We start from the raw sequence: 15,600 nt of genomic DNA, 5'->3' as shown, positions 1-15,600 counted from the left end.
TCAAGTGGGGTAGCCTAGACAGGGCACCCATTCTTACCGCCCATCTTCTCTTCCCCAAACCCTCCTCCTTCAGTGTGTGTGTGTGTGTGTGTGTGTGGGTGTGTGTTTGCGTGTGTGTGGGTGTGTGTGTGTGACTGGTCTAAGGCCTGGTCTAAGCCACACCACACTGCACCAGGTGCAGTATGACCACTATAAGAGTCATATTTTGGGGCCAGTTGGACTATGGAATGGGACAACAATGAGGAGGCCCTGTGTCTGGTACTCCAGATAAAACACTGGGTGGACTAGATGGATAATTAGATGGATAGTCTCTGGTATCACTCAATTGGCATTTGACGCTTGGGTTAGACAAAGAAAAGTAGAGAGCTCTGTTGGATCTACCAAATCATCCCACTAACCTGCCAATCAAAAGCAACTCAAAAATGATCTCTAAAAACACACTTAAAACAACTGGTTTAAAGAAGAATCCCCTCTTAAAGATGTAATGAAATGTATGTAGAAAATAATCATTTAAAAAACTGAATGTAAAGTGCTCTCGATCTACAAACTGCTTCCAGTGGTTTTTGGCAAAACTGCAGCCAGAGGGGCCGCAGTAAAGCTCCTTCTAAGAAGGTAGTAATGCACCATATAACCATTAACCACTTCCCCTTTGGTGCTTCCTGGTTTGCACCAGGTTTGGAAAACAAAAGAGGTTTAATTTGTTTTCACAAAGTAATGAGACATTCAGTCTGATTGGGTACAAAACCTACTCACTCATAAATCACCTACCCTCCAACTGAACAGAATTCTTGTGAGATCTGTACAATTACGGCAAAGTAAGAAGCGAAAAAGCTGCAGGAATTATGTGTTTGGAATAATTTGTTTTGTTCACATCTAGGTGCATCACTAGTTCAACATTTGCAAATGGTATGTAAAGAGCAGTGAAACCTTTTTGAAATAAGTAAAATGTTTGTGTTTTAGAGTTTCTTTAATCCACTTTTTTTCCCCTCTTTGAGTTATTATGGGAGACTTGGGACTACCCCTCATCTGTGGAATAAAGATGTTCAATGGTATTCCAGCTTTGAAATAGTCAAGACTGTGAGGAAGACAGAGATAATTCAGTAGGTGGAAACACGACTGAGGGGATTGAGCACTTAATAGTAATAGACAGAAAAAAATGACAAGAAGTCTTTTTTACTTCCAGCGACTGAAAAATGGGGGGGGGGGGGGGAACAACATCCAGATCCATCAACATCCTAACAAACAAAATCTAGATTGTTAAAACAAATGCCCCTTTATCACAAAACAACCTTGTGAAAGGTGTTTTAAGCTTGTAGACTGAAAAATTCCCTCAACATCCACAGAAAGTTCTGGACATAAATGAAGCGATTCATCCGTTAAACAAGCAGCTGTAAAGAAAGAGACAGCTGGAGCTTCTCTGAGCTCTTGTTAGGACTAACTGGACTCATAACGCTGCCCACTTGAGATGGGAAGCAGATGTTAGGCAGGAGGCCAGACGGCAACCAATTAATGGCATTTTGCCTGCCATCAGTTTTTAAGGTGGAGTCACTACATCAGCACCAACCGTAGCTGTCCTTTTGACTGCTGAGCAGATGTATTTATCTTTTGGTAAAAAAAAGAAAGTAAAGATCTTTGGTTTGAGGATCGTTTGTGCAACCTTTCCTGCCCACTACGTGAAAACTCTTACAAAAATCAAAACAATATGAAATGAAGCTATATGCCCCAACAAATGTTTTTGTAATAATACTTTCATTACAGCTCCTGTGCTGAGGAATGAGAACAGGTCTCTAGTGAAAACTGTCTGATTAAGAGAAGAAAAAGACAAGAAAAGATGTATTCCCCAAATAAGAGACATTTTAAGATGCAGCAAAAGAAAAAACAAATCCCTTTATGAAAGATAAAAGAACATCACACATGCTATTAAAAGGGCCGATGACGTGAAGAACCGTCTGTCTAAATCACTTCCAGAGAAGGAATCAGCTCTCTGATCCAAGATTAGAGATTTTTTCATTAAAATTGACATGTCCCTCATTCACTTTGTGTCATTTTTAGATTAAAAGAAAAAGACAAATCAGTTCTTGACTAATTCCATGTAACAGAAGACATTCCTACAGTTTTTTCTCAATTTCCAAAAAAAGTCCCATCATAAAAAAAAGAAGAAAAAAAAGACAAAAGTACAATCTTTAATTATTTGTTGGTTAGAAAAATCTACTATTAAGGCATAAAGAGAAAATGGGTTTACGTTTTTTCAGGTTTGTAAAAAAACATATTGTATAGAAATGCATTGTGCTATAGTAGAAGCAAAAACATTTGAGTAAGATTAAGTAGCCCATAAGGTTTAATTAGGATCATAACAGGAATCCTTCCAGAACTTAGTGATTAACCCAAAAATAAAAACAAATTAAAAAAGGCTCACAATGATGTGAAGCAACAGCTTACAGCCATCAGGCACCCTCACAAAAATCCCCTCCTTCATCCGCAATGTGAAACATTTCATAAAAGAAAAAAGCATTTGAGCATAAGCTTCAAATATGTACGATTAACACATGATCCAAAGTTAAGGGAAAAAAAACGACGACAGATGTTCGCCAACATGGCTGCATCAGCCTTGAAGTTGACTAGGAATGTTTGACCTCCTGCTGGTTCTCAAATAAATGCCACACAGCTTTTAAAATCCTTCCAATAAACTAACTAAATTGCTATAAAAAATACCAGCCAGGGCAAAACTTTGTTTACATGTCACCTTACTGTGACCTGCAATTACAGAGCTTCCTTAAATCAACTGCTTGAACATCAAATATGCCACAGCATCCTGAGCCCAAGCTGCTAATTTGACTGGAAGCCAATTATTGTTGGGAAACCTGAGAAAAATACTTATAAAAGCAATTACATGTTTTTGAATTTCGGTGATAAAAAATTCAAATCAATACACAAAATCCTAACAGTGTAAGGCATCTCAGTGTTTTCCCAAAAACGGTTTTGATTCTTACTGTAAAAACAATTAAAGTTGATCTACAGATTTTTCTGTGGCTGGTGACATGAAAAAAAGCTACTAAATATCTTTTTTTGTTTTTTCTAACGTTTATACAGATCATTTCAGCAACCAATCTGAAAAATTAACAAACAAACAAAAAGAGGGCTTGAAGGACACAATCTGATTGGCTGACCAATAAAAATAGACTTGTCTAAATTGATTTCTGAACACTTTTTGTCAATTTATTCAGTGGAGCCAAGCTTTCAATCAGAAATCCCTCATAGAAACTCTGCTATCATCATGTAAGCGGTTGACCTCTTCAGAAGATCGCAGGTACTGTTCCCGCCCAAGACACCGAAACCCACATTGCTCCTGGAAGTTATAGGTTGGCGCCAGTCCAGTGTAAAGCAGTGAAGCCGGCATCGATGTTTGATTGTGTGTGTGCGGGTGAATGGGACTGTGACTGTACAGCGCTCTGGGCCTTCAAAGAAGCTGGTAAAGCGCTATATAGGTATATGCCATTTTAAATGATCCCAAGGTTTAAATGTATTATTCGTCTTTTGACAACTTGTTTGAATCTTCTTATTTCTCCATTAGACTGCTCTGATTCACTGAGGACTCAGAGAAAGCCCAGAAGACTGTTTATGGGAGAAGTGGGGAAGACAAGGAGACAGAAAGACAAATGATGAGCCATAAAGGAAGTCCTCGTTTCTCCTCCTACATCTGTGATTACACAAAGCCGCTCTCTGACTGTCAAACAGACTGTGTCCTCCTACACAAAAACACAGACATGCTGGGGAAAAAAAATAAATAAATAAAACTCCACGAGCATTTGCTAGGTTCTGCTTTTGTTTGCTGCAGACAGCCTCGAATACAGATTTACAACTTCATTCAGGACTTAAGAGAAATAATCTTTTTCCCTGTGATTTCACTTTATTATTGTTATTACAGAAAAGGACCTAGCTAAAGGGGTTCTCTTAAAGCCCTCGGATCTATGAACTTATTAAAAACAATTTTAATTGATATAAAATATAACAGAGTGTTGAGTTGAGATCTCTGTTGTAGAAAAAAAAATGTTGTAGGGTTTACTATATGACGTAGCGTTAAAATGGTTAGCTCTTCTGTCTAAAAAGAATTTAGCCAGGTGGCTCTGACCAATATTTTTGTTATATAATATTTACATCATTTTGGTTTGCACAGATTCAGCTGGAGCATCTTCATTAGGCTTAAAAAATATTTAGGGATTCTTTACAATTAAATTTACTTTACAAAAAACAAAAGAAAGATTAACTGCAAACGTCAACAACTCAAAGCAAAAACATGAATAATGTAATTTAAAAAAAATGACAATTTAACACTATGATGACAAAAATGGGGTTTATTTTTGAACCCCTAATCCCCTTTGGATAAGATATTGCTGGTACTAGAAATGGCATAAAAAACAAACAAACAATAACAAAATTTTTATTTATGAAGACATTTCTGCATAAGTTCAGAAAGCTCGTATGATTTGTCACTTTTGGAAACGGTCTCAAAATGTTTTCTTTGGAGCAATCTAACATTACGTATGTAATTTAGCTTTACTTTGCATTACTTACTTTATATTTGCAATTATTCACTTTCCATTTTCAAGGGTATCAGGCAAAAAGAAACAAAAAACAAAACAAAAATAGAAGATAATATATTACACAACCTTTAAAAATTTTTTCATGTAGGAAGTGGTTTATCTCCAAGTATTTCAGACTTACATTGTAAGCTCTGGCTTTTATACATAAACATATTGATCAAACCATCTTTTTTTCTGTGACTCCTTTTGAAAAACGAAAGTAAATTTCCAACCCAGCAGGTCTTGATAACACACCGCTCCTGTGCAGAAATATGAAACACGGCGGTGCCATCTTTCTAAAACAGCTTTCTCATTTCCTTGGCAATTTCCATTGACTGCTTCCAATCTCAACACCTACATCAGCAGGCGGTTTCTTTTTTATTTGTTTTTACATTTGAGCAGCAGTTTCACTGATTTGAAGATTTATTTGCTTCTTATGTTCTCTGTATTCACCTATAGAGCCTGTGTGCTGTAAAGCACTATGAGGACATTTGCATTCTGAATGAAATCTCCTGTTTGGATAACTAACGGCCATCTCATTGCTTTTTTTTTCTTAACTAACGGTAGCATGCTGTTTTGTAATGGTGAGCACTAATTTGGCTTATATTCAGAATTTCATCTACTGTCAGGGCTTAAAGCTGTGCTGGTTTTAGTTAAATAGGCTGACTCAGAACAGGAAAGCCAAGAGAATGTTATTTAGTACTGCGGTAAAAAGCAATTCATGTGTAAATCTTTAACAAAAGCAAGTGTCATTTGAAGAGATGATTTTTGGATTGGATTGTGTCTGATTCCTGTTGAGATGCTGTTCACAGCAAACAACATGAACATGGAACTTGTACAGCATCTGATCCTCAGTAGCCTGACAGTCACTAAAAGTTTGTTCTGTGTGTTTTAAATGCCTCAACATTTCTGAAAAGGGTAGAGTTCAGTTTAAGTCTGTTGGAAGTAGGGGAAAAAGAAAGGGAGTAATAGCAACTTTAAGCAGTTTTGAATGGCGCTTGCCTCCACTGCTGCCCTTAATCAGGGTAAACATGCCTCCTGCGGTGTCATCTGCAGTGCAGACCTCTGTTAAAGTCACTCATTGGCACCCCTACACCAGGACAAAGACCTGAATAATGTTTATATAGTATGAAATGAAAAACAAGACACAGAAGTCATGCTGATCCCTATTTTAACCCTTTAACACTGGAGCTTTAGCTACAGTGTTGACTTTCTTTCAACTTCCATAACTCTTTAACCGTTGATGCAATTAATGTTTTTTCAGTGAATTCTGAAGTGGAGAAAAGCAGCCTTGTGCTAATATGCAACACTTGACAGTAGTTAAGTCAGGAATCAGGAATCTTTATTGTCATTTTATCACAGCGATAAAACAAAACTAGGTTCTCTTGTCCCGGGGCAGCCGTCAATCAATGCAAGTCTGTTGCAGAGAAAAGAAGCTTTGCACCGTTATGCAAAACTTGACGTTTGGAAGGTGTTGCATAACGGTGCAAAAGCAATATGAAAAAACCCCCAGAACCAAATGATTCATGTTGATCACATTAACTGTTGAAGATTTACGGTATGCCAAAGAGTGTGTTATTTAGGTGTTGCAAGGGACAGCTTCAGTGTTAAAGGGTTAAAAAGTAATATCCCAATAACAGCTATATGTTTTTATGCCTGTTAGGGGTTTGCGTCTCGAATTCAAAGTCAACTACTGTGGCAATTGCTATCCTTAACATTCAATAACAGACCGAATATATTTAACAGTTTTTGCATTGATGTCATAAATTAGACACAAGATAGTTTTGAGTGTTGCACATAACCCTACTTTAAAAATGAAACGTTTTTATGATCAGACAGTCAAACATGTCATAGTTTTTGTAACCCGCAAGAAAAGTGAAGTTTTCTCATAAATATTATGTCACTAAATGTTATGTCAAGTCAAACTTGTTTCTAATTTTTGGTTCAAGGCCTTTTTTTTCTGGAGTGTTAACAGACAAAGTACAGCTTTAATCTAGACATGTTTAATATGACCATAATAGAAGGCCCTGGACAGAAAAAAACATTTTCAAATCTGTCCTAACCCAAGAGCCAAAAGTATCAGGTTCAAGTCTCAAATGTTAAAACGAATAAACCTGGTTTGTTTCCCCGATGATTGTGTGTGAAAGCAGACCCGATTAAAGAAAACAACACAGCGAGTAATTAAGTCAACACGCTGCAAGCTCATCTGGGAGCATGTACTGAGAAGATGCCCCAAATGGGAAAAAAAATAAATAAAGGCTCTGGAGACCGTTTGACAAAACCCCCATAGAGTTTACAGTCAGTAAAAAAAGTTGTCGGCCTGTTTTTATGGCCTGCTTGTGTGTGAAGAGAATTGAAGACATAAGTCTCTGTCTCACAAAGCTGCTGACCAGTCAGGCAGAGAAGAAAACATGCGCGAGGCTGAGGGGTTGTGTCGCATCCTTAACAAAAAATCATCCATAAATAAAGAAATAAATGAGGTTAAGACAATTATTTTATATTTTTGAGAGTAAATATGGTCAGATATGATCAAAATCCTTGTTTTTTTAATTTTATTATTTATGGAAGTTTTCCCCATTCACAGAGATTTAGCCTCACCTACTCTCCTCCCCCTTCACGCTAAACAATTTGTTTCACCATAACACCTTCATCTGGAAGCTAGGTGAGTAATCGCCAAGGGAATTGAGGCTGTTTCCAACTGGAAGACCGCAGTGACTCAGCTTGAACAAGCCAAGACGAGGTGTTTCTATCTTGTGATAGATCTGTTCTGGGATATTTCACTTAGTGAAAGATATTTTAAATATATTAACAACATTTTCAAACACATTTTCTAACTGACTGGGAACTTAAAAAGCAAGGACAAATAGATTAAGACTTTTAGAAAAAGGTTTTAACATTCAACAAACCTATTAAACCAGACTTGAATATGCTGTTCAGCGAGAACAGTGATCTGTCTGCCAACGTCCATGTCAGCCCCCAAAAAGGGTAAGACTTCACTGCTGCCAGAAGTCAGTAAAAAAAGCAACGTCTCTCTGAGATTAAATGTAACTATTTACAAGGATTCAGTTAATCTAAAGGGAGGAATGTGTCAAATGTGGAGTAAATTTTTGTTAAATTTAAGACTATTTAGGAACTGGGTAATGGTTCCTACAGTAGAATTTAAAACCAATTCCACCAGAATCGGAAAAAGTTAAAGGATGTGTACTTCGACAAAACAGTAGACACACCGTCCAAAAAATAAAAAATAATAAAATCAAGCATAAGTTTTTGGATTCCTAAATTAATACCAAAAGTAGTTACAAATACATTTTACAATTAGGAAGAAGGACATTTAAAAAATATATATTTTCCTGATTTTTCAGTGTATAGTGCATAACATTGCAGTAGTCATAAACCTACATGTGTAACCGTAATATCTTTTGTAAATCCTTCTTCCTTTGGACATTATGGCAAAGTCTGTGCAGTCTGTTAAAGACCCACTCCGATCATCTTTTGATGCATTAGAAAAGCGTTCCCAGTGGTCTTTTAATTATGTTTATGCCGCTTTAGGCAAAATCATAAAACCTGTGTAGTTTTTCTAGGACATAGTTGCTGCAGAGAGGCAGTAGTTCATTAGAAATTCCCCTCTGAGTCGTGGGGGGGGGCTGTTGGCGCCGAGTAAGCCTACCCTCTTCTCAACATCCATCTGTTTACACGCTCTCCCGCTAGCGTACAGCCACTCACACCCCCAACCTAACAAGGGAATATTAGGAGATGTGTAGGACTCAAAGGGGAACCCTGTCCATAGATGGAGTTGGTGTAAAAGTAAACACAAACGGCCTTCTCTTCTGTCTTGGATATGGTCACAAGTGCATTAGATGAACAACTTTGTGATGTATAAATAAAAGTGTACCCCACCACCTTTGCACAAGTGTAAAGGCACAAGAGCCGCTTGTGTTGGGATTTAACCCTTTAACCATTTCAAAAGGTTTTTGTCTCCACACTACTCCTAGTGTTACCACGGGAGACGTACCAAAAAGGTTAACATTTTTCTTTGGATTATTTATTTATTTTAGCTCTGCTCACATCAGGATCACCTTTTTTTGCTCACTCTTTTTCTGTTCTACTCATCACAGAATAATCCATATGCATATAAAAATACCTTTGTTAGCTTTTATTTTAAATATATGTAAAGACAACATGCATGTCAGTCCTTTTCATCCTTTGATGCTCTATTTGTTAGTTTAAAGAAATAAATGATTCTAGGGCAGCATCTGTTGTAGATGTGCTGTATGTGCTTTCCATGGAAAAAGTAAGAAATGTCAATGAAATGCGAATTAAATTAAATTGAATCAGAGTGGAAACCTTTATTAAAACTCATTTATTAAAAATATTCTTACTTTTTATAATTTTAAGATCACAACAAAAAATTGTGGCAGTTTCCCATTTTACAAATGCAATTTACTAAAATTAAAAGAAAGTTTTTTGCCTTTTGAAAAAAATAAAATAAAATAGGCTGACCTATAGTGAAAAACCTTCCAAACTGTAAATTCAGACACCTTAATTAATCTTGTAATGATACTGTTTCTGTTTGTGAAGTAAAGCCTCTCAACAAATGAAATGTCAGGACTAAAAACCCATGAAGTCGGAGCTGAAGGCAGGATTGATGCGGGTTCTCTGGGACGGTTGGAGAGCAAGGTGCCGAGGGATTTGTCAGTCTAACGGGAGTCGACGGGAAAAGAATGAGCTTTAACACTCTTACAGCCTGCTTTCACTTTCATGAGCTTGTAGAGAAACCGTTTAGTGAATCAGCCCCCTCCTCCCCGCTCAGAAAGACCCAGCTGTGGGGGGAAATGGGTGCTAAAGTAAAAGCATGGTAGAACTGCACACAAACACCCATCTTATTTCAGATTACCACCACCTGTCCCCGCACATTTCCATTTAATCTATCAAGCTGCTAACGTCGATGGAATCGGCTGACAGGGAAATAAAAAAAATCCAAACATGCGCATACAGTGCACATGCTGACATAAAAGTAGTTAAGGAAACTGCCAAGCACAGACACATGCTTACTGCCATGACCCAAGAACGGAGGTCGCAATGAGCTCAGGGCTCGTTGTCTCAGCGATTTCACGCTGCTTTGCTTTCAGTCTGGAACTGTAAGGCAGGGTCTCCAAACTCTGTTAAACAGCCCAAATAGCTTGGTTCTGTTACTTTTCTTCAAGAAATTCAAAAACGGGTACTCTGCATTTCAGGAATCTTCAATTAAAAAAAGGGTTTCTCATTCTCACACATTCAAAAATATCTGACCTGCAATGCCAACTTATAAATGTGTTTACATTTATTTGTCAAAAGGCATGAAAAGCAATATCATTTAATCCTTATCAATGAATTACGTCCTTTAGTCTTTGCATGGATCATTGTAAATCCCATACAATGCAAGAGGGTTTTGCTTTTTTGGGGGGACTAGTATGTACATATGGACAGAGGTATGTGACAGTATATTGGGTAACTTCACAGTTGTCAGCATCTAGGCAGGATATAAACCCAAGCTGGACTCCAAGTTTTCACCAAGATGCAAATACAGAGGTAACAGATAGATATGGAACTACACTCAGTATGGCTGTCCTCCATCTGAGGACTTGGCAGCCACCTGTCATTCGTGAAACCACGCCCACATAGGAGTGCGGCTATATTGCCACCGATAAAATAAAATATTGAGGGAGAAAACATTATTTGAGCTAGAGTGCAAGAGTGTTTGTTTCTGTTGTAAATTTAGTCATTTGCAAACATGTTTACTTCGGAACAAACCACCTAGTTTTTAGGACTGAGGCAAGAACTGATTTGGCTCCAGTTCATTTCAGTTCTTAAAACGGCTTTTAACACTGAAGATGTTGCAAATGACACCTAAATGACAAACTTTTTTGACCTACAGTCAACTAACTATAAGATCAATGTGCATCAGCTGACGCTGAGATAAGCTGCTTTGCACCGACATGCAACACCTTTTGTTAGTAAAGTGTTAGCTAACGAAGCGTTGTATAATGGCGCAAAACCGCTTTTATCTGGACAGAATCAGTTTACTTACATTGATAATCTTGCGTAAACTGTCAAGGAGTTACAGTAGTCCAAACATTTTAAACAATGGAGCTAAAGATCCAGTGTGAGAGGGTTAAACAGGAAGACAAAGTGTGCCTCTTGAATGCAGTTAGATTATTACATGTATCCACTTTCTCGCTCACTTTATTGATGAAAGTCTCCTTTATTAGAGTTGCCTGGTTAGTAAATTTCTCTTGCTTCTACATTTATGTTGGTTGTAGCGTGTACTGTAAATCCATACTTTTGCAAAAATTTCAAGAAAATTAATGTAAAAACTTTGAATAGAAAGTTTTTTTCTTATTTAAAAAAAAAAAAGTAATTGAGTAGCTGTTTTTGTAGAACACTGCTGTTTAAAAAGAAGGAAATGAGACATTTCTTCAAACTGGAGGTTATTCCAATGGAACCTGGCTCTGCTGCATTACATCTCTTGTACTGAGAAAAAAAAAACTGTTTGTTGCGGGATCTGCATGGCAGTCTGGAAGCCAAGACAACATTATAGTGGCAGCCCCTGAATAATGAAGTTCACGCTGCAGGTTCAAACATGAGCATCAACTGTCACCTTAGTGTTGATTGTAGCTGGAAGCCTGTTTCTAAATGATTTGGAATCCTTTACGTGATTTTTACCCTACATCTTAGATTTTCTTATAAAAAACCAAACATTTTTTCTAATCAAGATACACTTGAAGATTGTTATTAATCAATGGATCCCAAACACTTTTGGATTTATATTATTAAAATAAATTTGATACTGCATTAAAAGTTTAAAACCAAATATTAGCAAAAAAAAATGTTCAAAGCCTATAACCACTGTGAAAAGCAGAAAGAGTATATTTCTAAAAGTGAACTCTGAAAACAAAGAGCTACTGTGGAGTCAGGCTGACCTGACATGACAGGATTGAACGGCTATTCGATTTCCCGCCAGCCTTGCAGAACCTGAAACAATCGTAAATCTTGGGGAATAAACTGTTTTATTGCTTAGCGTTTTGAAAACGTGCAGTTTTTTTTTTTCGTTCTAAACAATCCTTTACCAGTTTTCACTTGCACAAGATTAATTATGCTTTTTTAGGATTGAATACATCTTCACCAATCACTTAAAAGAAAAAAAAAGGTTGGTTATGAAGAAATAAATTTGAAATGCCAACATTAATAACAAAAATGTTTGATCATTGCAGTAGAAATTTAGATACAATCAAATTACTGTTTTATAACGTGTGCAGTTTTGCTGCCAATATCTACCTTGTTTTCTGAGTGGTTGGGCTCTGGCGTTGTAGCGGTGGCGTCAAGGTCCGTCACTCCCCTGTCCGGGTTTAGGTCTTCTGCCATGGGGACCTGGTTGACCTCTTCTGCATCGATGTCCGTCTCCTCTGTGATGGTCGGCGTCTTTTCTGCACCTGTTAGCTCACGTTCTGAGCCGAAGAAAGTACATACACACACAGGTGGATAAGCACGCACACCTGCATACACACATGGACGTATGAGGATGTGCACACAAGCACACATGGGTGGACAAACACAAAAACAATTAAGAAACGTCATCTACACCACACTGTTCCATATAATTATCCATTACTTCAACAGAAAAAATGTCTTCACTGATAGGCTAAAGAACCTAAATCTGAAGGAAAAAAAGAGGTAAGTATAAACAAACTCCACCAGTTTCCAGTTGATATAATTCAAGATGCATTTCAAAACACAAATAAGGGCATCAATATCAAGTAAAAAATAAGGAAAATTGAAGAAAAAAAATCCACTAACAGGTAAATCAGCTCTTATGTTCTAGTAGTGTTGCTATGACGTGGGTTGTGCAAAAAAAATCAAAGAAAAAAAACACAAGGCCTTGTAAAAAGTTGAAACCAGAAATAAAAAGTGCTCATTCAGAGTGTACCAATCTGTTCCAACATGCGCTGAAGGAACAGAGAACAGCTTACAGTTGCAAAGGGTTTAAAAAGTGTTCTTGTTCTCTTTTGGACAGATGTTTCTTGATTTTTACAAATAAAGGTGAATTGTTTGATCACCATGATTTGAAATGGGGACCATGGAGGTGGCAGCATCATTTGTGGGGATGCAATGATGCATGAGGCCACAGCCATATCTGAGAAGTAATAAATAAGTTTATGATAGGAATAACTTATAGTTCTCCAGCTGCAAGTGCAATAACTACTTAAGTCTGGTTTAACTGTCTGTGGGAGGGGCGGAGTTACAGGCTGCAAGTGTTTAGATTTGTTTTGCTAGCTGCTTCTAAATAAAACTTTAAATGGTTCTTTAAGATTGATTAAAAAAAAGTAGCTGTGGAGCTATTAAAAAAAACCTGCAAATGTCTTCTAAATGCTTGAGTCTAATTGTTTAGAATTCAATTTTTGATTAATCATTTTAAAATGGCTTTTTTTAAGATACTTTCTGAGGTTGAAGTTCTTTAGATTAAAGAGGTGTATATTTGTGGTGCTGCACCCTGGAGAGATCTCAAATTCATTACAAAGAAGAACCACTTAATAAATTGTGGAGGGCACATAAATCATACTGAGCTGTGCTGTCTGTGGGTGTTTGTTGGACGTTAAAATATAATAGCAGAGAGGGTTAAATCAGGGAAATTCTTTCATTTCTTTGATTTGGGTTGTTCTTGGTAAAACTTTAAAGACGTGAATTTTCTCTTCATTTAAATAAAATATAAAAAAAGAGACATTTGAAAGTTTTCCATTATGTCAAATTGATAAAAATGTGGTAGTTGTTTCTGGGTCTGTTTAACTGAGTACATACTAAAACATGTTTTTTTACTTTAATTTCGATTTGCTGCTGCCTACAGCAGTCGAGCTCTTATCGAATGTTTCACTTCTTCAGAGTTTGATTGAATTTTCACACAGACGTTCACCTGAGCTGCTGTAACGCTGTTTGTCACAGCTGCTGCAACACTCACTGCTGCTGCTGCTGAACACACAGCCTGAAGTCACTGCTCACTCACATCTGAATCGACTCCACAGCCAAGTGTTTTCTCATAAACAATTGAAAACATGAAGGATTTGGGAGAAAAAGGAGAAAGAAAAAGAAGGATAAAAGAGTCTCACTGTGAGGAGAAAAAAAGGTTGGGGATGAATTTCTGCCTTTTCAATGCTGCTCTTCTCTATATAAAGATGGAGCTCTTCCTCTGCCAGCGCTGCCAGGGAGGAAAAAATGGAAATGAGGTTAAATAACCCGACTCCTTGAGTGTGTTTGATTCGCTCCGCAGCGACACACTTCAGCTGCGATCAGGCACTCACTCCACATTTCAGTCTGCTTTTCCTCCCATTCAGCTCCTTTTATTTCAACCTGTCATCTCCACCCACTCCCCTCCCTCTCCTGTGCTCCCCTTCTGGTGGTTTGATGGTGCTCCTGTGTTTCATGTCCTCCCTTTAAATCACCACCTCCATGATAACCTGCTGCCAACTGCTCTCACTTTCCTCTCCATAACAGCTCCTCTTCCTCCCTCTTTTCTCTCCAGCCATCAGTGCTGTGCTTTCCTGCTGACCTCCATTCTCTCCAATGCTGCCTTGAGTCCCCCCCTCTTGTTAGCCTTCTCTTCTACTCAGTCGACACCTTTCCGAGGGGCTGTGATACGGTGACCATCCTCATTTTAAGAGTTTAAGTTCACATTAAAGCAAATAAAATGCCAGATTCACAGTTGAAAGACTTTTCAAACTATGCAGAGGTGTTCAACTAGGCAAGAAATGAATTGCAGGTCACATGTGACACTATTTTCAAGTACAGACATCAGTATTGGCTCCAAAGATTTGCTGTTAAAATATGCGTTTGGTTTGATCAAAAAGCACTCAAAGCACAAAAATAAAGAATGGTTTTGAATAGTGCTTGAGAAAAATCTTCTATGATTTTTTTTCCATCTAAAACCTTCAGCATGCCATTTTATTCATAGTAAATCACTCTGCTCTTTCAGGGAATTCCTGCTTAATCTTTTGGTTTTGTTAACTTCTATTCTTACTGATTGATGGCAGCAGTGTGGTGTTAAGAACTTCACTTCACAGTGAGTAGGCCTTGGTTCACATCACAGCTGAGCATTTATTTGAATAATATGCATCTTAGGTCAACTGATGACTGTCCCTGAGTCTGATTGTAAGGTTGTGTGGTTGGGTGGCCCTGTGATGGACTGGCGGCAAGGGTGTACCCCATCTCGCCCAACAGTGGCTGGGATAGGCTCCAGCAACCCTGTGACCCCGAAAGAGATTAGTGGTGCAGGTTTTTGGGTTGTCCGTGGAGGATGGTTGACCGGTGCGGCCACATCCTAAAGGCAGCGCAGGAGTGTGTTTTTTTTTTTTTTTAAACTTGTCCTGTCCAACAGCTGGGCAGACAGATGAGAGCTGAGGGCCTTTTGTGTTGGACATATTTTACTTTAACAACAGGGGTTATTAATCTTCTGACAAACCAGAGGTATGTCTGAATAAACCCCTTTTGTAATCGAGGCCAAACTTTATTCATTTTAATTGTTTTTGAAAGCAGGAGTGTATTTCTTGTACCTTCCTTGAGGCTCCTGAGGTCAATTTAAGGGACGTCAGGAAAATGCAATGCATCACTATTGTGCGTGTGGTGAATGTATTGTGACATATTTGTAAGGATAATGTAAGTTACACACACTTATGATGTACAAGTGATGCTGTTTCACTGTGTTACCCCACACAAACTATACTCTTATTGTCTAACCTTTAACAATCAGGCTCAGTTTGTGGACTTTATCACTTGAACAGCACCAACAGGCCCCTTGCGCAGTGCGCAGGGTTCAGACGGGATGGAAAAGTAAAAAATCCAGACGATGTGTCAGCGTTCTCACCTTCTTCACTCTTATTTACTCTTATGATTCACTACACCCTGTTGCTCACAGTAGGCCCAAACAAAAAATATGTATCAACATTTTTGCCCTATGGGCTCACCGAGTGGCGTAGGATGTTAAAATTTTCTGCTT

At 37.9% G+C, this 15,600-nt stretch overlaps 1 protein-coding gene across 2 annotated transcripts in view; it reads right to left on the bottom strand.

Annotated features, from left to right (window-relative positions):
* Window positions 1-15,600, bottom strand: part of LOC101163480 (carboxyl-terminal PDZ ligand of neuronal nitric oxide synthase protein) — a 172,713-nt gene that overhangs the window by 40,515 nt on the left and 116,598 nt on the right. The window contains exon 7 of one of the 2 annotated variants that reach the window (XM_023954384.1): window positions 11,895-12,112. In XM_023954384.1, the coding sequence (XP_023810152.1) occupies window positions 11,895-12,112 (218 nt within the window). The remainder of the gene's footprint in view (window positions 1-11,894; window positions 12,113-15,600) is intronic. The other variant, XM_023954385.1, reaches the window with a different exon arrangement.

This window comes from Oryzias latipes, chromosome 4, assembly GCF_002234675.1.
Source record: "Oryzias latipes chromosome 4, ASM223467v1".
Classification (NCBI taxonomy): Eukaryota; Metazoa; Chordata; class Actinopteri; order Beloniformes; family Adrianichthyidae; genus Oryzias; species Oryzias latipes.
The sequence above is the reverse complement of the archived record's forward strand: the minus strand, read 5'-3'. Positions and strand labels throughout refer to the sequence as shown.